The sequence below is a fragment of the Falco cherrug genome, chromosome 3 (assembly GCF_023634085.1).
Source record: "Falco cherrug isolate bFalChe1 chromosome 3, bFalChe1.pri, whole genome shotgun sequence".
NCBI classification, from domain to species: Eukaryota; Metazoa; Chordata; class Aves; order Falconiformes; family Falconidae; genus Falco; species Falco cherrug.
In genome coordinates, this window is record NC_073699.1 from 14171704 (window position 1) to 14197220 (window position 25517).

The following is a 25517-nucleotide window of genomic DNA, read 5'->3' on the forward strand; positions in this document are numbered from 1 at the left end:
TGTGGTGTACTGAGGTGTAAGTGGGATGATCCAGAAGAGCTTTCACGGATGTTCCAGCCCCCTTGCAGCCAGGGTCACTGAGTATTTGGGCAGAGATGATTTTCCACTGCTAGGCCCCCAGATACTTGCAAGTCTCTTTCCTTCACCCTTTCTCCCCAGGTTTTTTCCATGGATAGGGCAGATGAACAAGGGATCAATTTGTTTTCCATGCAGACAGGATGGGCTGAGGCTTCCACATCTCACCAGTGTGACACATCCACTGTGCCCAGCACTGTGTGGGCTTGTGAGCGGGGGTGAACACAGCTGGGGAAAGCAGCAATCCCCCCTTCCCCCCTCCTAACTTCCATTTCGTAACTTGCCTTCGTCTTGAATCAAATGGGTTTCATTTCCCATCAGCAGTAATTATCCCCATCCACACTAGCCTGGCATCCTCTGGCATGTCTGGACTGTCTCCGCCAAGGTTTCTATGCAGACAGAGTTGACAGCTGAGCGAGTCCATCCCGCCGAACACCCGTTGAGATGCAGAGAGAGCAAAAGATTCGGGCTGGAGCCGATGCTGATGCCTGGAGGCAGCATGGTGGGAGCCAAGCAGGAGATCTCCACAGGGATCTGCGGCAGGATGGGGTGGTGGTTGCACAAACCTGGGGGTGGCCGAGCCGGCTGCACTTGCTTCTCCAAGACAAGCTGAATTTCAGGGGTTCATTAAAAGTCACTCATTGAGATTTCAGCATAAATGAATACCTGCTGGAAGCAGCAGGCGTGGAGCTTGCTGGAGAGCCAGGGGCAGGCTTGCCAGCTATTTAATATTTAAGTAGCAGCATTGTTAGATTCCTGCTAACCCAGCTTCCCCATGGGCAGCAGTGTAATGGAGCATTTGTCCCCTACCCTTTGCCTGCCCCCCCAGTAAGCTATTTTTTCGAGGTTTTTAAGCCAACGCCTTATGAATTGTGCTTGGCAAAGATCAGGCTAACAGAGTCATTGGATTAAAAGGAAGAAATTTGTTAGGATGAGAGTGGTGAAATGCTGGACGAGGTTGCCCAGAGAGGTGGTCGATGCCCCATCCCTAGAAATATTCAAGGTCAGGTTGGGCGGGGCTCCAAGCAACCTGATCTAGTTGAAGATGTCCCTGCTTGTTGGAGAGGGTTTGGACTAGATGACCTTCAAAGGTCCCTTCCCACCCAAACCATCCGATGATTCTATGATTAAGGTGATTTCTGCAATACCTGTCTCTAACCAGTGACTTAGCGCTGCTGCTTTTCGTGCCTGTTAGCTAAATGGAGATGGTGGAAGACCTGACTTGTGCTCTTCTGTGCAGTCACCCCGCTGTTCTGAGAACAAAGCAGCAAAAGGGTTTTGCTGGTGGGACTTTGCAGCCCGGCACAAATCTGAGTGGCGCTTGAATGCAGCACGGCATGCATGAGCATCAGTTATAGGGTGGCATTTGCTGTTGGTCTTGCTGAAGTTGGTGGGATGATCGAAGGTCCATAGTTACACTGGAAAGGCCAGTGGTCTTTTTGTCTCCCGAGACCATCAGCCTGCTTGCACCCCACACAGCGTGCTGTGCCTCTGAACCAGGGACGCAGGGTTTGTATCTTTAAGCAGGGCTTTTCCAGCCTCCACACCAGTTAGGATTGCCCAGGATTAGACTGAAATGGTGATGTGATGGGACTAAAGCAAGCCCCAAGCCAGGTCTGGGGAGCGATCTGTGCCATTCTTCATGTGCTGTATCATGCATGTGGGGCTTTCATGCCATAGCTGGTGGCACATATGAGTCTAGGTCACCAGGAGGGCCTTTGTCTGCAGAAGCATCATCCTGGTGGTGCTACTTGAAGGGGTGCAGGCTTTGAGATCTGCAAACTCAAAGGTCTGCAAGTTTTTAGCCCCCTTGACTGCTCCTTTCTGAAACCACGTAGATCTTTGCTTTTGTGGGTCTAAGTCTGATTGCTGAGAGTCTGTGTGGTTTGACAAGTTTCCACGGTCCTGCAGCAGAAGAGGTATTTTTGCTGAGTTTTGACAGAAGCACTTGCTTCCCCAGAGGGATTTGCTGCCTGTAGTTAAGATTTTTGCCAAATCTGAGCCGGCTGTCCCCAGGTAACCAGCCCCTGGCCTAGCAGGGAAGCAAGACAGGTCTTGAGCTACTGTTGGTTTTGTAGGCTGGGCGGATGTTGCAGCACTCCAACCTGCTCCAGGAGCACCCTCAGCTTCTTGCAGAGGTCCTTCTCTACAACAGGCTCCAGGTTTCAGCAGGAAAATGAACAAGCAAGAGACCAGTTTTATTTATTGGCAAGACCAAGGATTAAATCTTGGCTCTACAAGCTGAGGCTCAACGTGTTGAGTCCAGCCAGGATGGGGAGCTGCTCCTTGGTCTGGCCCTCTTCTGCTTCCTGGGGACACAGACCCTCACTGCAGAAGTAGTCACCTCCCTTACCTGGCCCCAGGCAGGGTGGTGGCATCTTTGACCCTTGACTCCCTTGAGACATCACAGCTTCAGGGAGAGGCACCTTCAGGAAACATAAAATGACATGCAGTGTCACAGCCTGTTGTCTCTGTGCTTCTGATGAAACACACGTCGTGCTCAGTCGATGCCACACTTCCACAGTTAATGCAGCGTAGCCTGCAGCAGCTCCCTGACCACCATCACACTGAGCTTCCATGTTTCCAGGCAGGGTCTTATCTGGGCACCGTGTGACCCACCTGCCATACTGTAATACCTTAGAGATGTCTTTTTGTTTTGGAAAGCTTCTTTTAAATGCCTTCCAACCCCCAAAATCTCCCCTTGAAGTTGAAGGGACCCTACCCACCTGCTCTGTTCAACACAGGAGGTGTGGAGACACCTGGTCCATCCAACCATGGCTCCCAGTAGAGACGGAGCAAGCCTCTGCATCTCAAACATCAGTAACCTTGAGACTCAGAACCAAAAGTAGGTCTGCAAAATGTCTGTGGATTATCAAAGATGAAACATATCATCATAATTTGGTATCTCTCAACTTTAGCATCCCTCAGCACCTTTGTCCTCCAGAACAGGTTACCTGGTGGAAGACTGTCACCAGTTCCCTGATTGTCTCCTGCTTGTGGCATGATACTTCCTTCCAAAAGAAGCCAGACCTCCAGTTCTAGGGTCACAGGTCAGCTAGCCACATCTTTTTTTTAGTCTTGGAAGTCTATGTACTGTGACTTCATGGCATCCTTTTTGTTCAGAACTTGAAAAAATCACCCCGAAAATAACAAGTGGGACCTTAGCAGTGGCAGCAGAGGTGTGAGTTTTCATCTCCTGTAAGGTACAGAAGAGCAGAGGGGACGTCCCAGATGTTAACATTGCTGTGTTCATCCTGACCTTGAAGCTCACAGCTCTTAGTGTTGCAGATGGATGCAATCCTTGCCATCAATCTCATTTGCAGCTTCACTGGTAAGAGTTGATTGTGACAGTAAGGGAGCCAAGTCTGACTCATCAGTACTTGAATGAGGAGCAATGCCACCCACAGTGTGCCCACAGCGATTTTACTCCTGATCTGGATCAACTGGTGGAATGGATTTGAAGCTCTCCAGTTGATCTCAATCTTACTGCTTTGCCTGGCATTTTTGGGCCATGCATGGATTGTATGTCAGCAAGACTGGAGGGTTTAATCAATTTATCTCAAGAAGAGGAGGTGGCAGCCTAAGGAAACTTTCTTTAAGATGATGAGGTGTTCATATATGTCAAGTTAGCATATGTATTTGAGAGCAAACCATGTTAAGCTGTTCTGCCCCACCAGCCTCATGGGCTGTTCGTGCTCCTGGGCATGTAGGACAAGAGTTGTACTGTACTGTGTGCTGCACAAAATAACAAACTGGGAGCAGAACATCCCTCCTTAGATATTTCATCCAAGTTTTGAAGCCAGATGTGAATAACCTCCATTCACCTATGAGCTCACACATCCCTCACCGCATGCATCCAGCTGGCATGGGCCAGAATATTAAAAACTGCATAACTCTGTGGTCACTTCAACAGCCTTTGCTGTATTTGGAAGAGCCTTTGCACCCACTGATTGGAAAGCATCTGAAATTCCAGCAGCTGTGCGTTGGCCGAGGAGCAGCGAACGTCGTTACTGGGAATTTACGGTCAGCTCGTTTTCTGGTAATTGGCTGGCCAGATGCTTGCGGTGCTGCTGTGTGCTCCTTAAATCCTCTCTGTCAGGTGAGCATGAGAAGAGACGGAGATTTTGGGAGCCAGCGCCCAGAGGAGGCTTCATCCCCACTTTGCTCCCGGATTCCCATTGCCTTTAGCAAGGAAGGTTTGCCCTGAGACACAAGGAGACATGCTAGGTGTCCTTACTTACAAATGTTTTGAAAAACATGAGGCCAGAAGGAACAGCTGATGACCAGGTGAATTTTATTATTATTTTTTTTTTAGAAGGGAGGGGAAGAGCTGAGGTGCACAGTGGGTAGAAAACTAATAGAATTTGTTGCACTGGGAAGCTGTGGAGGCTGACCTTGCTGCACGTTCAGGAAGGGGTTAAAAAAATTCAAGACAACCGGTCCATAAACATCGCTGAAGTGGGTACCTTGGAAGACAGCTCCCTGCTGTCACCCCTAACACAGGGACTGGGTGCTGTGAGGCATGAGGGCATGGACCACAGGCAGCAACCAGGGTCATGAGCTGTCCATAAACAGCATCTCTTGCTGCCATGGTTTGAAGCAGAGTATGGGCTGGAGACACCATTGCTCTGACCCAGGAGGACATTTCTTACCTTGCAGATCTTTACAAAAGGTCCATGAAGTAGGGCAAATGGACAGATTTTGTATAGGGAAGCTACGGTGATCCTGAAGTCTTTGGTTCCTGGGGAAACCTGGGGAAAAAGGGAGTCTTCTTTCAGCTCCAACAGCACCAGGTATTTGCCTGGATGACATAGTCCTTGAAGGTTCTCCAGGCCATGGTTGGGCAGGGATGCTACCGCCAGAAGAGCAACCTGTTTGCCATGAGGGTCTTTCCTTTGCTCATCTTTGATCACAAGAACTTGCCTGAAGAAGACTTCCCTTGAGGTCTTTCCCTTACATCCATTGCCTTTCTCTAAAGTAAACATTAGATATGGCCTCTTTCAGCAGCAGGGCTATTCATTAGGAAGCTTCCTGAGCATTAATTCCCTTCCATCCAGGGCTTTGCCCACTGGGGAGAAGATCCTGGAGCCACGGATCTGGGTACAGCACCAGGCATCAGAGCTGATGCCTTTCTCTTGAGAAGACACTGAGTTGTGGAGGAGGAGGAGCACTCATTCACGTGCACTCAAAGGGAAAAAGGGATTAAGCAATTCAACACAGTCATAATTCCAGGGCTCAGAAGTCTCATTAAAATTAGCTTTGACAGAAGCTTAATTTTATAGCCTCTTGCTTGAATAAAATTTTTGAGGTCTATCCTATTAGGAAGATTTGTTTCTTTTCCTTTTTTCTTCTTCTGAAACCAACATGTGATCTGAATTCTATTAACAGGAGCATCTTAATGTGTGCATAGGGGGGTGTTAACACTCTTTCCTGCTCAAAATGAAGTTATTTCTCCAGATGTTTGTTGTCATGTTTCAATGCAGAGCAAATGTCTAATAATTTGCTCAGTGCCTGGTGTTTTCTGAACAAGCCTGATTATTTGCACAACCCCACAGTGAAGGGCTGTTGAGGCAAAAAAAACCCAAACCCTTTCCTGTGCTCATTGAGCAAATACTGGACAATACTGGAAAGGGTGTCCTTAGATAAAGACAAACACCTGGTTGCATGCCTTATTGGGAGGTGTTGGAGAGTCTCAGTGTAGTTACTAGGCTGCTGGGCAAGCGTGAAACCAAAAGGAAAGTGGAGCAAGAGTGGGTTTGTTCTTACAGGAGAGGCTTTAAGTTGGTGGTGGTCCAAAAAGCAGCAGTGAATGCTGTCCTGCCCCTCCAGATGCTTTTTTCCACGTTTCTCCAATGAGTGCACTCAGGTAAGGTGTCTCCTGGAATAGGTTGGTAGCTATTGGTGCCATGACTTTCTCCATCTCATGGGAGTGAGGGCTCTGTGGGCTCAGATTTAACTGACTGCAAGGCGGTAGATAAAAATGTGCCGAAAAGGCCTTTTCTGGGGCTTACCGCCTCTGCCCGTGTTGGCTCTGACCATCTGAGACAAGCAAGGAGCAAGAGCGATGCTCAAGGCATGAGGAAGGGCTGCACTTGGAAAGGACCATGGGTGGGACAAAGCTATGAAATGTTCAGGGTCCATCCAGGCACGTCTCCAGCTGTTCTTCACAAAAAAAGTGTCGTTTAAGGGAGAATGTGGTGTCTGCAGGGTTTGAAATGAAGCTGGAGACAACAGCCATGGAGGGCTTGGTCCTCATCTGCTAAACAACTGGTAAATGACTCAAAGCTTGATGCAAGAAGGTGGGAGTAGGTCCTGAGGGCAGAGCCCAGACTGGTGGGGACCCAGAGCCCATGTCTATGGCCGCATCTTCATTAATCCTAAAGTGAAGGAGACTTTAATAAGGGCATGCAGGCGTTGCAGTCACTGTTGGTAACTCCTTGTTCACTATTACTGTATTGCAGTTCATCGCCATCTGGAGTGTTTGAGAAAGAATATGACATTTATCGGGATTACAGTGCGGAAGGTCAACTCCTCCACTACAGGTAGCTGAAATTTCCCTCCAGTATCGGGGTTGGGGTCTACATCGTGGCCTTGGCAGCGAGGTGGGTGTGTGGGACAGCCTGTGTGCTACCAGCTGACCTGTGGGGATGGCACAGCAGATAACACCAATGTTTTCTTTGTGCTGTCCTGGTCCTCCCCCCCATCTCCTTCCCTTCATGTGTTACAATTTTTAGCTTTAATACTGCCCTTAAATGAACCCTAAGATGTATTTTGATGGTTCTTTGGAGCAGGGACCATCCATCCTCTTTATGCCATGGTCCTCATTGGAGTGACTCCTACCCATCACCAGAAACCGGAGCAGGACGGGAGGAGCACCAGGACTGTCTGGTGATGGGGTCACACCTCAGGGTGAGCTCCTGGTTTGTGGGGTTTCATTAGGCTCCACCGTCAGGACAGGACTCACCTGGTTCTGCTGATGCACCCCAGTGCGTCCCATCATGGCAGGGTGATGGCTTGAACGTCTCTCCACACTAGAACTGGTTTCTAGGGTCTTTCCTAGGATTTTTGCATCAACTGTAAATAGGTTTGTGTGGGTATGGGTTTAATCTGTCAACACAGTGAGCCTGACTGATTCAGTGCGCTGCCTCCATAGGGCCCTGGAGGTGGGAAAGCCTCCAGAGAAATGAGCCATCTCTTGCATCCTGTGGGTCCAGCTGCTTTCAGAGTCCATTTGTAAGTCAGAGGGGAGCTTTCTCTTGCCCAGATCAGGATTTCAGGTGCTAAACCAAATACCACCTCCATCTTTCATGGATTTATGTTGCTAGAAATTAATACGATGTCATACTTGTCTTCATTACAGCTCAAAATGCCCCTCTTAGAGTTTGCACGAGTGATTCAGGTGTACAAACACTGTGACTTCTCACCAGTACCGATATGGACTAATGCCTTGGATGTGGGCAAAGTATCACCAGAACTGATATAGATAAGTCTGTGTCTATGTCTGAGTAGATGAGCAGAGATAAGGGAACGATCATTTGCTGGGCTCCTGGAGCCTGGGCCAGCACCTGCATCGCTGCTTGCAAAACAAGCTTTTTTCCTTCAGAACCCAAAGTGCTGTGAGCAGGGATGGGTTGGTGGGGGCTGAAAAATTGCTATTGATACAGCCCAGATGGCTCCTTGGCCACCCTTTGTCAGCGGCCAAAGGAGGCATCTTGGCTGACCCACCTCCTCCTGCCCCAGAGCTTTTGAGAGATGTCCCCCTTGGTCACCACCAGCCAGGATGGGGATGGTGGTGAGGGTCTTCAAACTCTGGGACCTCCCCAAAGACCCAGACAGACCCATCTTGCCCTGATCCCATCCAAGCCTGCACAGGTAGGGTTGTGTGGTACCTGCTGGCATCATCTAGATCAAATCAGGTGGGAGCAGGGAGGATAAACACCTGCACTGGATGCTTTTACTGATACAGGCCTGCACATCAGTGGTGGCCTGAAGCCTTTCTCTGTAATACAACATTCATCCCAATTCCTGCCTTTAACACAGCAGGTCTATAGACTATAGTCAGATTTTGGGGGGTTTTGGGGTTGATATCTGCCTGGTTGCTCTGAGCTTTGACAGATAACCCCAGTTTCTGGGTTTTTCTGGAGATGCAGGTGAGCTGAAGCACCTCTAGCTCTTGCTTTGCTTCCCATGCTGGCAGCGGGGACAGGGAGGGCACAATGCTCTATGCTTCCCTGGCATGATGGCCTGTGTTCCCTTCCCTGCTGCTCAGTGATGGCACAGGCTGGCAAGCTGGTCCACAGTGGCATGGTTAGCAGTTAGTCTCCATCCCTGTTCAAGACACGTGCGAGTGGAAAATCACCCAACAGCACTGGCCGTGTGCCATCCTGCCTGCCCTGTAATTCACTGCTTCTGCAGTGACCTCCCAGGAGCATCAGAATTAATTGCCATTTAAGCAAGAGGGGGAAAACCAAGCTTTCTAGGAGAGGAAACAAATAGAGTAATGGTGTCTGGTGTTCATTCTCACCTGCAGAATGCTCTCCTTCAGCATGGGGTGAGCTCAGAGAGACCTGCCCAAGGACAGCTTTACTCCAAAGCGTCCCTTCCGTACATGTGGGGATGCAATTCCCTGTCTGCAGGCACAAGTGAGGAAGAGTGGAACACAGCGTGATTTGGCAGGCCTGGATCTGCTGTTTGGTTTGGAAGTGGGGTTTGCAGGTGCCTCCTCTGCTCTGCTGTTAGGCATCACGCATGCTTCAGTTGGAGCTGGCAGTGGGAGCTGAGCCTGCATTCAGCTGCAGCCAGGCGAGATGGACTGGTGATGGGGACATGGAGCAGTGACAGGCACACCACGCTCTATCCTGAGTTTTTTCTGCAAACAGGGTTAGTGATTCGGCACTGATGGGTTCTGACCTGCCGCCAGCTGGGTGGCAGTGCCGGATACAGGCTGCAGTTGGAGACAAGGGACAATGCGGGTTTTGGGGACAAGGTCCCCACCCACCAGCTGGCTGATGCCCGTGGTTGCCCAAGCAATTAAAAGATTCAATTTCACTGCGGTTAGCACACATGACCTGTTTGCATCAGCATGTGCTTTGCTACAGGAGATGCCTCCATCTTCCCAACCCCAACTTTACTGCTTATAAAAACCCACAGACAGCCCTTGCTGCCCTCCCCCCAGTCACTTCCAGCCAGGAAGCTAATTAGCAGCTTTGCTTAATTAGTTGAGGGTGGACTTCCTTCTGGAAGAAAAGTCTCAAGTGCCCTCTGTCTGGGTGCTGCCAAGCGAGATGGAGAGAGGAGCCTGAGCTGACACAGCCCTGGGTGAGACTTTTTTTAACCATGTGAGTGCCACATGCATGCTGCTCTGGCACTCGTAAAAGCTGAAATCAAAGCTTGCCAGTCCTACCTCATGATGGCAGGGATGTTTTCTTATTAATGGGGTTAATTTTAAGGAGAAGGGTGTGTGGACATTCTGAAATTCACCCTGCATAAAGGCATCATGGTTTCAGCTTCTCCAAAACATAGCTGGCAGCCCTTCCTTGGATGGATCAAGTCTGGGCAGATCCCATAGGGTGGAAAGGCTGTGGCTGGAGGCAGCAAACAAGGCACAGGGGAGGCCACCTGGAAGCCCAACTTTGGCATCTACCTCTGAATGGGTCAGAGAGACGCATGCATGGTCCCTCGTGGGAATGGGAGGACCCTTGAGGTACTTCTGCCTGAAGTGTCCAAGACCTGGATGGGGGGACCACAGTCCAGACACCTCGTTCTGATGCTCAGCAACAGGTTTTCAGGAAAAGCTGGCTCTCCAGCACCCTTGGCCAGGTTGCAAAGGGATGGGGGAATCTCAGTTCTTCCCACGGGCTCATGCCAGCACTGAGGTGGTGATTGTGAAATGGGCTGGCACCCAACCAGAGCTTTAAAGACGCCATCATGGAGTGGGCTGAGCCCTCAAAATGCTTCCACCAGTGCAGTGCTGCCCCAGCTCCTCCAAATCAAGCCCTGAAATTGAGATGCTTCCAAATGCCATTCATTAAATCATCCTGGGGACTTCACAGTTGGGTGGGAGATCAGGTCTCCAGGCCAACAGCCTTCTCAGATCTTTCCAACACTCTCCTCCTCACCAAGTCTTGCATTAGTCCCTCAGATTTTTCTCAAAGCCATTGGAAGGGCATGTTGTCTCCTTTGATAGCCAAGATAAGAGATGGTCAGACAGCATACTTGGGAGAGGGACAGAGGTTTGAGTTACACAACACATCTGTAGGTCTGTGGTGGCTGAGGAAGCTTGGTGAGATCTAGGCTGTGGCTTGCTGCATTCTGGGTGTGTGTCATTCATTTCCGTCACCTTCTCCCCTTTGGCTGGGAAGGGAGAAGCTGGAGGACTTACAGATGTTTGGACAAAGTGTGGGAGCAAGGTGGCTTGTGAGGGGACAGCTGTCCTCACATGAAGGCTGGGTACAGGCAGATGGAGAAGCAGAGGGTTGGCTGATGGAGGAGAGGTTCTGTGGGGTTCAGCTGGGAGACCGTCCTCATCCATGGCATCATCATTCCCAAGTGCAGCTGAGGTTCAGCTGCCTGGGTCACCCCACAAGCTGCAGCAGCATCCTCAGGAGCAGGCAAGGGTTTTTTCCACTTCCTTGACAGCGCTGTCTCAGTGCTCCTGGCCAACAATTGCTATGGGAGATTTTCTAATATAATGAAGATTAGTGGGTGTCATTAAGAGGATGACGTCTTGCTCCATCTGTCTAGAAGGCATTTGTAGGAAAGCCCTTGCAACCAAATCCCATTGAGACAGGCAATTACGGTAACTGTTCTTAACCCTTTCCTCTTTATTCCGTCTGGTTTGTGGTCCCTGGAGCCCAGTTGCTTAACATCCTCATTTTTCCTCCTATGTTCTGTTGAGATGGCTGAACTCTTTGCTAATCCATGCGGTGGTTTTGTCAAGAAGGCTGTTTGTTTGTGGGACAAATCCCAGGTCTCTGTCATTGTCCCATGCTTGTGTTGGCCAGTCAATGGGTGGAGGGTCTAAGGCTGGTCTTCACATCAGAGACCTTCAACTTGCTTCTCTGAATCTGTCTCCTCTCCCAGCACACAGCTGATCTGCTCCTGTGACCCTCTTTGTTCCGTACTGCTGGTAGGGTGAATGTCATGTGCTACATGCAGGTGGTCAGGGCTTTGTGGCCACCAGGAAGACGCTGGAGCTTCCTGATGGAGGGAAACACAGCCTGCTGGACACGGAGCACAGAAGCAAAGCATTAATGTCCCTCTTCTCCCCTTTTGCTCCCTGGGAAACAGGAGGTTCATTACTTGGGAACTTGCAAGAACAGAAGAACCAGAGCCAAAAATGTGCCCCTGTCCCTGCTGTAGGCTCTTCTGCTCTGGGAGAAGGTGAGAAATCTGTTCACTTGAATATGCACACTGTCCAGCTCTTAGGGACACTTCCAGTTTGGCTTGGCTGCTCCGTTTGATCTGTAACTCTTGGGTCAGACATGGAAGTAGAGGTCATCAGTGGACTGTCCTCCAGTAGCGGAGCAGCTGGAATAGCTCCTAGGGCCTGGACCTGCTGCTTCTTTGTGAGCCCCTGCCTGTCCACCCCTGCTTTCTGCTCCCAGCAGCAGTGATGGCAACCTGCATGCTTCAAAGCCACGCTGAAACCCTTGTTCTGTGCTTCAGAGCTGAAAAGCTGAGGCCACCCACCCACCACAACTCATGTCTGTGCCCTGTTGTGTCTCCAGCTCTGCCGTCTCACTTGCCCTGGCTTTGTCTCTTTGGTAGAGAGGTAGGATGTCCAACCCGTGAGCAGGGAGAAGTGGATCCTTGTTCTGCTGGGGGCATGTTAGGAGAGCAGGACAGCAACTGCTTCATCTGCATGGGATCCTTGCAATATTCTTGACGTGGTCTTCCTCAATTTGTCTTGGACCTTCCCAGGCAGGAGAGTTTAAAGAGGTCTTTGATCCTCTTGTAGTTTTCAACATCTCATACTCAACAGGAGTCACTTGATAGCTGACTGTCTAGCAAAGCAAATATGGAAGTGAGAAGAGAATCGGGGTTGGCTTCCAAAAGACCTGGCACCATCTCTCTGGTACCTCCACAGTGCTTCATGTGGCACATCAGGCACCTGAGGTTTAGGAGGTGGTTGTGTGTCTGTCTGCTGGCCAACCTTTGTTTTGAGACATGGCTGCAGTTTGCCAACATTTTACAGCTGTCCTCCCCTCTTGGCTCTCACACAGGTTGCGTGCTCCAGATGTTGCTAGATTCATTCACCAGCAATGGGAGCGCTCAGTGTCCAGCACCTGCACTGATCACATTCAGCCCTTCTCTGTCTAGGCAGCAACTAGCTGGTTGTTGGTGCTGTAGTGCCTTCACATGGATGCAGGGAACAGATAGAATTTTGTACTGTTGGCAAGAAGGTATGTGAAGCCAGGTAGCAAATTCGAGAAGAAACTTGTAGGAGCTTGGAAGAAACCTGGGACAGAGGTGAGGAGCCCACCACACCAGACTCTGAACACGGCTCCTGCCAGCTGACCATGCACTGGATATTTGAGCACAAATACAGCCATGACACTGGGGAGAAGAAGGTCTCCAGTCCCTTCTGGTTGCAACCTCTAAATTCATCAGAGCTTCCTGAGGATGCCCATACCCTGGACCCATCCTGGGGATGGGACCTCATCATCTCTGGGCTGAAGCTCCCTTTGCCCCGGTGTCAGTTTTAGCCAGGGCAACTGCGAGGCCACATTCCTCTTCCAACAGTGACAAAGATGCATGGCTTAAGCATGCCCACAGAGACTTGCCAGCCAAGGAGACACCTGCCCAGCAGAAGTGGCATGGTGGCCATTCCAGCTGTCCCGCGTGGGGACACGTGCTACTGCCAGCTGCTCAATTTATCCGCCATCTCATTCTGCTCAGGCTTCATCGTTTATGACTGTGAGTTAAGACCACAGTGTAAGGCTTCTCTGTAAATAAATACGCCCGTTCCTGATATTTAAAGATATATCTGTTGCCTGGTTTCTTTAGAAGTAATGAAGGAGGTGCAGACCTAACACTGGTGTTCCTTGGAGAGCCATGAGATTAAAATCCCATATTTTGGAAGAAAACTGAAGAGCGGTTTGGCAGGTTCATCGCTGTTCTTGGGCATACTGCTGTGGTATAACCTTCTGGGCTGGGACCTCTGCCCCAACTCCAAGTCTTCATGGGACAGAATGGAGCCAAACCCAGTCTCTTCTCCCCATGCAGCTAAAGCTGGAAGTCCCTCTGTCTGATGGCTTCATTTTTGAGGAGCTGGAGCATCCTTCTTGAATGTAACTCGGAGCCCAGACCATGGAGCTGGGAGCTCCTCCACACTTTTTGCTACAGCCTGGCACTTTCTCCATGCTCAGCCAAACATTGATCTGTAGTCTTGCTTTGAAAAGTCAACCACCGTCCTTGTCCTCAGCATGAGCTGGATAACTTATATCAAATATGCACCTGTAGTGCCCAGATGATGGACCTGTATTGGCCTTCTAAGCCAAAAGCAATCCTTCCTGCTGAAGGGCTTCTAGCAAACAGATGAGCCTCAGGTCCCAGGACCTGTTCTTCAAAGCCACAGTGCTGCTGATGGCAGTATCTGGTTGTTTCCACACAAACCAGGGCAGCAGGTCTAGCTTGGCTCCATGGCCAAAAACTTCTCTGAGAGGAGAAGCTACTTAATCAACCTTGCCGCAGCCATGGTAGCAATCAGAAGCTTCAGAGTCTCCTGGGATGGGTGGAGGTGAGCCTATGGGAGAAGGTGCACATCACCCCAATGCCCAGAGTCCGGGCTTGGAAACTGGTCTTGTAGTAGTCCTTGGTATGTGGCAGGTCATATCCCAGAGCCTGATCAAAGATGCAGGAGAGGTCTACTGGTGAGGCAAGAGCTGAAGAGCTGAAGGCACCAGGCTGCAGACTAAGCCCGGGGGTGTTTGTAGCAGGGATGAATGATTCAGGTTGGAAATACCAGGAGGATGAAGGGCTTCAGCTTAGCAAACGGGGAGGGCTGCGCCCCAGGGCATGTGAAATCTGCTCAGGATAGGCAAGAGCTACAAAATCACCATTGTAGGAACTTGTTGTCATGCTTACGGAGACAAAGAAGGCAGATCCCCTATTGATCTGCTATTTAAGGAAATGTCACTTTTTGTGTCTGTATTTTGCAGCTAATTCCTCTTAATGATAAAGGCTTCTCTGTGCTCCCTTCCCCATGTTCCCTCCTCCCTCTCAAAGAAAGCAAAAATCTCATCTTGTTCCAGTGACATTTGGGTTTCAGAAAACAGGCTATTTTGGGTGATTGGTTTAATCATACATCTGAGATGGGGAGAGCAGCCTGACTGCCTCCTGGGGATCTGGCGTTCGGCTTCCTGCAGGCAGCCATGCCCTCCGCGCGTGGTGCCTTGCATGCTGTGCCTGCCTCGGCTGCCAGGACAGGTTGTGGGTCTGCCAGCCTGGCGGACTCTGTTCTTGTGCTTCCTCCTGGTCAGTTCCTAACGAGACTGATCCTGAGAGGCTCACTGGAGACCACCCTGGCCACCATGGCTTGTCCCCTTGTAGCATGAGAGCTTGCTGATCACAAACCAAGATGACAAAGTGAGTGCTGTGGCCACGTATGGCAGGTAACCAAAGCTAGCACAGACCTTCAGCAAGGTCAGCTTGGCCTTCAGCAATGAGCTACCAGCCCACAGCTCACCAAGGACAGCCGTCCAAGATCGTTTCAGCGTTTGCTGATTAGCTTCAGCCCACAGAAACCCTTTGCTGTGGATTCATAGCCTCCAACTTAGGGTGTGGAGGGTGAGCTGCAGACCTGTCCACCACACCGTGCTCCACTCAATGTGATGTTTAGAAACCACTGCCAGAAAACAGGGCGTATCATCACCTCAGCAGTGCCTCAGAGCCCTGCTTTCCCCCTCACTGCTTCAAAAAGAGCGGCTAAAAAATTCTGCGCTGTTGAATGGGATGGAGGAGACAGGAAGGCTCATTATCTCCCTCTTGTCTTGATTCAGCTTCCGCTATTGCTAATTAGAGCGGATGCCATGGGAGCAGCTTTTCGAGAGAGGAGTTAGCAATGCTCGGGCAGCAAACGTGGGAGATATTTCATGTAGAAATCTGGTGTTGCGGGCCTGAAGCTGAAAGCGATCTGATAGCATGGTCCAGAGACAAGGGATCAGACAATCCCTGAATGTTGTAGCCTTCTCCTTCCATTCAAAAACATACAAATTTAAAAAAAAAAAAAAAGGTAATTTAACAGGGTGGCTTTTCCTTGCCTTGGTCACAGATATCAATCCTTTGGTAATATTTTACTTGGAGAATGGAATCATCATGTGCAGAGGAGCCTTGTGAGACACCTTTGGCACCCTTCAAACCAAGCTTTGCAGTCAACGGAGACAGGCTGAAGGTTGGACTTCAGCCTTCCCATCACTCTGAATTTCCCCCAACAACACTGAGCCTGATACTCAGCTTTCAGGACATGCCATGATTCATGTTGTAGCTGTGAAATGGTCCTCATGATCTCGCCACTGGGATTTAGCAGGAGACAGCTGTGATGTCATCCCATTTGTGGTAATGCTGCACCTTCTCTGTGGTTCCTCCACAGATGGGTGATCCTGCCTAGAGCAAAGACCTAGTCCTGGATCATCCTGGGAAGAGGTTGCAGGTCATGGAGCTGGTCTCCTGCCACACGGCTCCATCTGGAGCTGTCAGCTCCCCATCATCCCACCGCAAGCAGTGAGCAACGTCTGGTGTCCGTGAATACAGGCAGCAAGATCAGTTCATCTCCTCCTCATCCCGACAAGTGTAAAACTTGTTCAGATTGCAGTTCCTCTTGGTTCTCCGCATCAGAGAGACACATCAGCCCATCCCAACCAAAGCTAAAGCAGGACAAGAGAGGGAGACCCACAGGCAGCAGTAAGCAAATGCAAGGAAGCTTGAAGGATGAGAAACACACAACAAAACACAAGCTCGAGGGTCCTCCCTGCTGTGCCAGGCTGGTTTTACACTGGCTTTGGGTACCAAGTGCAGCCTAACTGGGAGAGTTCAACCTGAGCCGTGGCTCAGCTCTGTCCTGCCCCATCCAGACCATTGCTAGGACACGGTCCAGTATGAATTTGACCACATAAACTGGTTTAGCATCACTGAGGTTAGTGCAGGGTTTGGGAAGCTTGAGCCTGGCACTCACACTTCTCTCCAGATAACAATTTTATTCCCTTGATCACACTTGTTTCTGTATGAATTGATTTTGACCATACCTGCAGGTTTCTTAGAAAATTAAGTCCAAGGAGGTTGTGAGATTTCCAGGTGTGTAGATAAACATGGGAAGAGAGATTGCAAGTGTAGAAGAAGGATTGGAGAGACCATGGTGTGGTGGTGGACATGCCTTCAGTGACCCCTAATCTCAAAAGCTGTAAGCAGTGAGCACTTGAGCAGGAATTTAAAATTTCAGGTTCAGTGTAAGCTCTGAGATATTTATATATACTGTAAGCATGTAATTCTGTACATGCAAATTTTGGGGAACAGCAATACTTGCAGATGAAAAGCAATGAAGTCTTAGGGATGGGGGATTATAGACTGTATTCCTATCCTCTATTTTAGTTATAAATTAGTAAAACATTGAGTTTTCCGGTGGCTTTTGTATAGCTGCAGACACCGGATCGCTGTCCTAAGGACAATTTCCTAGCTGTAAAATTTCAGAGGGAACATCAAAAGCTTTGATCTGAAGCCCAGGCATATTCTAGGCTTGCTGCGGAGAGCAGGCAGGCTCCTCCCAGCTGCCCACCTTTGCCTGCATTTACAGGAAGATATTTGTGTTGCCGGAGCAGCATCGGGCAGAGTGCCAGGTACAGGGAGGTTTTCTGCCGACGGCTCATTGCTGACCCCAGGCTTCCCAGCGGGACACGCTTGGCACGGCGGCCGCCCATCCCCGGCTGTGCTGGTGGTACCCAGCTGGGAGGAAAGTGGGCTGGGCTGCATCCCTCCACCCCACCCGGGGGGGTTGCGGTTGGTCCAGTTTAGCATCTAACGGGAGATCTTAAAGGCATTAAACCGGGAGGGTGGTGAAAAGCTGTGGGAAGGAGATGCGCCCAGCTCCCGTGGCCAGGGGAGGAAGGTGAGGAGGAGCGGGGGTACCGGGACAGTGGGAACAGCCTGGGGACAGCACAAGGACCTGGTTGTGTTGTGGGGTGGTGGCTGGGTGCCCAGGGATCCTGTGCTTTTCCAGTGGCTGTGAGTCCAAATGCCTTCACAGGACATCGGAAACCAATATATTTGAATTAATCATTCAAATTAAGGGCTTCCCCAAGAGGGGAAAACCCATTTAATTCTAGTACTAAATTATGTCCTTCATCTGCAAAGTCTAAATAATGCCAGCAGTAAAAAACTTGTCTTGAAAAAATGAATATTCTTGCTTTTAAATCTTCTTTGGAGAAGCGTTGCCATATCATTCACTTAAAAGCCAGAATGATGCTGTTAAAATAATTGTACTTAAGCCCAGCTGTGACCTGTGATTTATTTGCTGGTCCTGCATTGAGTTAATGCAGCTGCCGATCAACTACATTAAAGGCATTGTGGTAGAAATCAGTAACATAAAAAAATAAATTTTGTTTGTTGTGAGGTTTTTTTAAGGTAAATAGAGCTGTGGATGGTATTAATTATTGCTGGCATCAAAATAATCATATTTAAGTGTCGGGGAAGGTGTCTACCTGCCTGCAGCAGAGACAGTGCAGAGTGATGTTTGCTTGCATCTCCAGCAAAAGCAACTGGAAGCAAAGCAATTCCTGGGCGAGGGAGCCAGGCAGTGTGAAAGCAGCGTGCACACTGTTCACAGAGCATGCACAGAGCGCGTGGAGCCCAGCAGTCTGGCACCGGAGATTTCTCCTCTCACCTCTGTCACTGACTTTCCAAAAGCTGGAATAAGATCAGGGAGAGGGTGCTTAAGCAGGCAGAGATTCAAGAGCCTAAGTTGCTTGAGTGCTTTGGAAAAACCCTCCCCTAAATCAATTAAATGTTTCAGTCCACAGAAATTTCGCAAATTTGCAAGGAAATTGATCTTGCTGATAGAAGATTAGAAGGATTTGGGAAGTAGTTTGTCATGGAAAAGTACGCAGAGTCGTAAGTAAAATCTTGCCTTCTCCACAAGGAGAAAATAGTAAAGGGAACCCAGTGCCAAGCCAGAGATAACAGAAATACTTTGAATTTCTGGAGGACCTCCTGTGCCAGGAGTGGCCAGCCTCAGCGGGGCTCTCCCTCTTCTAGCAGCATTGCTTTTCATTTATTGGAGTAACTGAGTGGCTCATGGGCACGGTGGCTGCAGCAATTTAACTGCAAAAAGGCCTTTCACAATATTCCTTTTGCAGGCAGAAAATTCAATTTAGTCTGTAGCAATGCTTTCTAGTGTTAAGCAATAATCCAGGGCAGTACAACAGAGCTTTCAGGTTTATTGGTTGCTGTTCCTTAATATTTTGATTGAAAGCTCTGCCTTGGCTAGATGATTTGACAGTCAGGGCTGCTTTGCAGGGATTTTTTTTTTTTTCATATCCGCTGTTGCCAGATGCAGGCTGCTGTCTGAAATATTAATGCAAGCTGCAGATCCAGGAATTAAAGAGGTTCTTCACCTGGCTTGAGTTAAAACAGCTGGACCTGGGATGGATGCATGTCTGTATGGGGATGGTGGAAGACCTGAAGCATGGGTCTCTGCAGAGCATCACTTGGTGCTCATCTCTTACTGCTTTGTGGTACCCTGGTTTTTAGCTTAGAGGTTGGGAGCTGCTGGGGTGGGAAAAGGGCATCAGACCAGGCAGCTCTTCCTTACGGTGCTGCTCTTGATTTTCAGCTCTCCCTCCTCCTCCCTGGTGCTTTTCTGCTGCCAGGTCTGCAGGCAGGGATGCACACCGAAAACCTGCAGGTGACAGTGGCAGGACAAGATGAATGTCCTTGCAAGAAGAGGAGTCGCTGGGAAAGATAACAGCATGGTTGCAAAACCTTCTCCATCTATGCAGATGAAGTGCCTGTGGCTGCGGATCCAGGCTCCGCATGTCGGGGGGGAAAGGTCTGCCATCCCTGCCACACCTCCCTGCCGGCTCCCAGCAAGGCATCGCTGCCCATGAGGCAGGGATAACCCCAGCCATCCTGCCGTTGGCACCTTGCCCCAACCTTTGTGGTGTTGCCGCATCCCGGAGTGTGGCCATGACTCTGTTCTGGCCACCACACTGGTCCTGCTGTGACCCAGACCATAGATGTGTCCTGGGTGGCACTGGGGGAACACCATGTTTCGAGGGGTTGGGGGAAGATGTTCCCTCAGCTTTCCCTGGCTTTGTCTCTTTGCTCAGCACTGGTCTCCCCTCCTTTTAGCTGAAGAGGCAGAGAAACACCAGCAGGTTGGTCTCCCATAGCTTTGGAGATGTCTTGCTCTTCTGCAAATAACTTGCAGGAGAACAGCTGCCCATCCCCATCATCCTCTGGCCTTTGTGGTCCCACCAGTGTCACCTTGGTGCATCTGAGGGGCTTTGGGGACATCTTCAGTGTGTCTTTCTAACTGTAGCAATGCTGGAGGAGCAGGAGGAGATGGGGCTTAATGACACCAAGGTGACACACTGACGGCAGCTTGTGCCACTCCAGCAGCATGGCTTTGCCAAGTGTTGTCAGGGCCGTGTGATGCAGAGGCTTTCCAAGAGTGCTGATATTTTTAGGGCAATGGCTATTAATCACTCCTTGGCAGCTGATTGGCCTTACAGCCTTCAATGACTCCTTCTGCGGTGCTGGGACTTCATACTTAAAAACAAGCAAGAGCCTCAACCTCATCTCCAGAAACAAAACATGCATGGGCATGGCTGGATTTTGAATTACTTGTCTGTGTGTAATAGAAAAATGTGGGGAAAGGAGTATCAGAAAAGAGAGATGTAATGAGGGCTTGGGCTGTCAAGCGGCCCTGGAGCAGACAGCAAAGATCTTGGCTCCCAGTTGTTCGCCCATGAGTTTTGGGGGACCCCAGGGAGGCACCTGGAGCCTCCCCTTCCTCTGTGATGTGCTGTAAATCACTAATGAGCCAGTATGGTCCCATCCCAGGTTAGAGGATTAATGGGGGAAGCCTGTTTCTGAGCAGTAGAGGGAGGTGGGTGCTGATGCTCATGGTTTGTGGTCGTGCTTGAGACCAGAAACAATTTCTTTACCTACTGCAGAGAAGGAACCAGCTCCCAGGACAACAATTTGCTTGGTCCCGTCCCACCACAAGTTCCATAACATTGCTTATCCTTCCCTCATGTGTGGAGTTTTGCCATTAAAAGCAATTGGAGGATGCAAGGAGATGCCAAGAGGAGCTGTGAGATTTGGTCTAGGATTGCAAAGAGCTCAGAGATGTCTGTGGGGAGTGTTCTTTGCTGTCAGGCGATGAGTCCAGCACAGACATGGGTTAGTTATGTGTCATGCAGTGGATGATGGTGCAAGATCCAGCCTGTGGGATGCAGGAAACCTGATGATAATTTCCACTGTACCAGGTATGCTGCTTTGATGGTGCCAAAGCTGGACTGTGCAAGCAGTGGTGGGTACCAACCCCACATTAACAAGCAGAAGATATAGTCCATCACTTGGTGACTCAACAGCTTGTGCCATGGGTCATGAAATTGCTTGCAGATGATTAAGAAACCCGAAGGCAGCTGGTGCTCACAGCAGGACCCCTGGCGTGAGCAGCTCCGAGTGGGACATGCTGCCTGGCTCTGCTGGCAATCCTCGCTGACTCTTCTGCTTTCTTGCTTTGAAAGCTTTGAGGTCTGTATATGAAAAGTAGCTTATTCAGAAAGATTAATGACCTTCAGCTGTGGAGAGGAGGAGGAGCAGAAGACATAGAGAGTGACTGAGGGCTCACAGACCCCTATTAGGGGAGGAGAGCCCCACAGGAGCTGCACCCTGCAGCAAAGGAGTTGCACGTATGAACCTCAATTAACAAACCGACTCTCAATAGAATTTCCAATTCTACTTCAGTCTCAAAAAAGGCATTTCAGTGATTTTAACCATCAGAAGCACATATGTTCCTGTACTCCCTGCCTACAGCAGCGGAGGGTTTCTTTTTCATTTATTCACCTGAAGAATGATGCCAAGTTTTGCCTTGTTGGTTTTTGTGGAGCTTGGGGTGATTGTAGGAAGAGCCAAGAGCTTCTGCAGACAAGGCACTCTCCTGCAGTCACTCCAGAATGGGGTGCCACCATCCCCTTGGTTTTCTGCCCTTATGTTTACAGGGTCCATTAGATCCTCAGCAGTGAGCAATGGCATCCATGTGCCTAAACCATCAGAGCAGCCACACCACATATCCCAGGGCTGGTGGTCTGCCTTGGCCATGCTGCTCTGGTTCCTCCCAAAAAGCTCCAGCTGATGCCAGGTTGGCCAAGACTCTTGCACAGGGTTCAGCCAGAAAAAGCAGTACGTGCAGGAGCAGAGTAAGAGGTTTCTTTTTGTTTATGTTGGCTGGAAATCAAACTTGTGGGGTTTTAGCTTTGGCCAGTTTGAAGGCTAAAGAGATTGGATCTGATAAAAGCAGAGTCCAGGGACTGAAAGAAGATGCTTGAGATGTTCTGAAACACAGAGCCCACCTGCCAGTTGCATATATGTTTATGTTTAATGGGAAAGCCAGCACTGAAAGCATCAAAAAGCATGTGAGGAACCCATGACTGGTGCCCCACAGCCCTTGTGGGATGAGCAGGAGTGTCCTGGTCTGGCAGCTCCACCACATTGCTCCAGGTCTGATTTCCCTGGCTTCCACGCAGCCTTGGTCCGATCATCCATCCTTACTTCTTCTTCTAGTTTGTTATGCTCAAGATGCAAGTCCCCATCTGTTCTGGTGGCTGCTTAACCGTGGTCCTAACCAGCAGCATGATCTGGAGGGGAGGTGACGAGGATGTGCTGGGTACCGCAGGATGAGTTAAGCAGCCAGTTTCATCCTTGCAAGGGTACCTTGGGCTTCCCAACCTGAAAACTGGACCTTGAACTCACTGATTTGGTGGCAGAAACAAGACAATGTCCATGGAGGTGGCATGCAGCCAGTGGTGGTTGGTGAAGGACATTAAGGGCAGGCCAGTGACCCAGGCTGTAATTACTGCAGTTAGTAACCATGGCAAAAATAAATAGGTGTCCTCTGTGGTCAGATAATTGATGAAGAAAGAGGAGACCTTGATTAACATCCATGCGGCATCATTCTTGGTGGGTTCATAATCCCTTCTCACCTGCTGGCATCACACTGCCTCCGGACTCTGGTGGGAAATCAGCCTGTTAATGACAGAGCAGGAGGGGGATGAAATTTGTCCTTGGTGATCTCCATAGCAGATCTATCTTCTTACCTCACTCATCATTTTACTTTGATGATGCTGGGCAATGCAGCCAGGTGTTCCTTGGTGTTTCTGACACAGCAAGGCTTTCCCTCATGACCCTGCCCTGATAGTTCGTGCTGGCCAGGGCATGCTCCTATGGTTGTGGAGGGAGTTTCAGCGGTCTGAAAGGGCTCAATGAGTGGTTGAGATCCATCAACCAGTGTGGAGGGACCAGGAGGGACACAAACTCATGCAGGTCTTCACCAGCAAGAAGTTGGCAGAAGTCTCAAGTCGACAGGAGCTTGAAAAGCTGCAACAGAAAGGGAAGGAATAAATTGTTCCTCACATGCCCTGGAGCGAAGACAAAGTCATGGGCAAGCAACAAGCAGGGTGCCGGGAGACGGTGGAGCCTCATGCAGGGAGATATATATATATGCTTCCTTGTGGGCATTTTTCTGCAAAACTTGGTAACTGGACTCACTCCACCTTTTTCTGAAGGACAGAAAGGACAAGTGGCTATGAAAAAATAACTGAGAATGAGAGAGGAATGAACTGGGAGAGCAGACGGTGCCTCCGGTATCTTCTGTGCCAGCATGGGAGTCAGTGAGGAACTGATAACACAATGTTCTTCCCTGTGCTTTGGGAGACAGCAGCAAACTCCAGCTCAGAGCCCTCATGCAAGACAGGCAATACTTTTCCTCCTGAGTGTCCACTGTCTGGATAGCATCTCCCAAGGACTTGAAACATGGATTGAGCAGATGAAAAACCGAAAAACCTCTGTTAGTTGGAGTGATCCACATGCTACCACCCTGCACCAGGTTCTGCAGGGGCAGAAGAGCATCTTCTTGCAGAACACACCACCCCCTGCAGGCAGTGGCCAAGAAATCTTTTGAACAAGGTGGAAAAGACGGCAAAACTGAGATAGCTAAGATGAAAATCAAAACATGGTCTTAAGCAGGTAGAAGTAGAGAAGGCAGCATGAGCTGGCCAGAGCTGGTGGCTCTGCAGCCCTCTCGAAGAAACGAGGAACCATCTTCAACCTTCAGGACATGACGCAGAAGATTTTGCTGTAGGTGTTCCTCCACAAAAGCAGGGGAGAGGGTTTAATTCTTACTTAATGTTGTAACTTGGCATAAGGAGTGCTGCCTCCAGCTCTCAGGCTCCATGAGATCCACTGAGAGTAGTAGGTGGTGAGAAGTGTGCATTGGGCAAGGCATCAAACGGGGTGTTTTGGCACCAGAACTGGAGCCAAGGCTGGTGGGTTGTTCAGTGTGACCTCTGAGAGCTGTGCTGGTGATGGGGTGTCTGGAGATGGTGAGTGCTGCCAAAAAGGAGTGGGAAGGCCCTCTTCTTCTTCTGGGCATTGACCTCCCTCATCTCTGGGATTTCATTATGAGAAGAGGCTCCAGTGACTGTAACCAAGGGTCTCCAGGTTCAAGAGATCCAGTATGGAGTTGGCAGTAACTCAGAGTCTCAGACTATTAACTGTTTCAGAGCAGAAGCATGATCCAGCTCTTGGGCCAACTCTTCATGGTGTGAGGTCATAGTGTCTCTCACTGGAGCCACCATGGGTTGGGACAGCCCTGGAGAATGAATCTGAGCCAGGTGACAAGGATGCAGCCAGTGGTGGCTGGCTGCTGCCCTTCCCACCAACGGGGTCCATGGAGCACAGGAGAAGGGTTGATCTCCAAAGGTCACCCGACATTTGGAGGAGAATGAGGTGCAGACCACATCCCTAGTGTGCCTGCAGTTTGGGGAGTGATGGGGATGGAGGCATCTCTGTCCCGCTCCAACGTCACATCCTACTGCTGGGAAATTTGTTTCCTGGCTCTTGCCCAAGGTTATGATGATGTTATGAAATTATTTTCTCCTACTCCCCATCTGACAGCAGCATGTTGGCCAGGTGGTGGGCAACATCCCAAACTAAGTGATAGTTGCCTTTGAGGCTGGAGCAGCATAGACATGTCTAAGGCTGAAGCCCAAGCCTGGCTGAAATTTTGCTTCTCTGAGTATTTGATACTTTATTTTGTGAGGAGGTGGTAGCTTGAGGCAGTGGGCTGGTCCAAGCCTTGATGTCCACTCTCCTGTAGTGGAGATTTTCCAAGGTGGATGATCAGCCAGCTTGGAGCTACCCCTGGAGAGGTGGATTCCTTTGAGAAGGATTGAGTTGCGTCCCATCCTTGGGCTTTCTAGCTCATCCCAGGACACTGAACAGCCCTGAGGGGAAGGTTTGACCAGCCCAGCTGGAGCCCAGCCAGCCTTGTCCAGGTTGCACAGCTCCCTGCAACCCAGTCCCAAGGAGTTAATCCTGCAGGGCCAAGAGTATAGTTATTTCTGCCTATTAATTATTAATAAAGAGGGAAAAAAACCTCTTGGATTCATTGTGAATTGCAATTACGGTTGAAACGGAGAACCTGCAGGCATGCTGCTGGAGCATTGGTGATGGGAGACGCAGCTTTGCGCGACATATCATTTAGAGATGTTACCCATCAGGACTATCAAATGCCTTCATGAAAAGATGGACTTCAGGTAGAGATGAAAGAGGTCTCCTCCTGGCCCTGGTGGAAGGCTCCAGGCTTTTTTCACTTATGGATGAGTTGGTCTCCACTGAGCCCTTCTTGGTTGAGCTCCTGGTGCACTCCACATGTCACCTGGCTGAATTTTCATCCCTGCTTGCACCAGGAGTGCCAAAGAAGCTGCCTGTTGGATGGCTATTTGGGGATGATTATTCACATCTCAGAATTAAGAAGGTCCCTGTTGGCACTTGTTCACACATGGATGTTGCGTGTATGCAAACAGGCTCCACCAGGCAGTTTCCAGCTTGATGCCATGCGGGTTCGGGGTGTGCAGGTACAGTCCCTGCAAACCACGAAACATCAAGATGCTGTAGGGTGCTCCACGTTGAAAGATGTTCAGTGGAAGTGTGCAGGGTATCATCGCACAGGATGCAAAGTGGCTGAGGGATGCAGTAAGCTCCAGCATCAAGAAGAGGAAGCTGCGGGCATCCACCACCACCACTCCAGCTTCTGCTTGCCTCTCCGTGGGCATCATGCACATCCTCAGAGCCCTGCTGAGCTGCTTATCCCATCTGGGGCTGGCCCTAGGCATTTATTTTTGGTGATGAAGGGGATGGAAGACAGCTACTGCTCTCACCTG

The 25517-nt window shown here is 49.9% G+C and overlaps 1 protein-coding gene across 6 annotated transcripts in view; it reads left to right on the forward strand.

Moving 5' to 3' along the window:
* The window catches only part of ARHGAP39 (Rho GTPase activating protein 39), a 148170-nt gene that overhangs the window by 104781 nt on the left and 17872 nt on the right, over window positions 1-25517 (forward strand). For 3 of the 6 annotated variants that reach the window (XM_055704560.1, XM_055704559.1, XM_055704562.1), the window contains exon 3: window positions 6537-6617. The exons of 1 other annotated variant lie outside the window; for it this stretch is intronic. In XM_055704560.1, the coding sequence (XP_055560535.1) occupies window positions 6537-6617 (81 nt within the window). Of the gene's footprint in view, window positions 1-5850; window positions 5942-6536; window positions 6618-17062; window positions 17177-25517 lie in introns of those variants that run through there. 2 more of the 6 variants (XM_055704563.1, XM_055704564.1) reach the window with 2 other exon arrangements.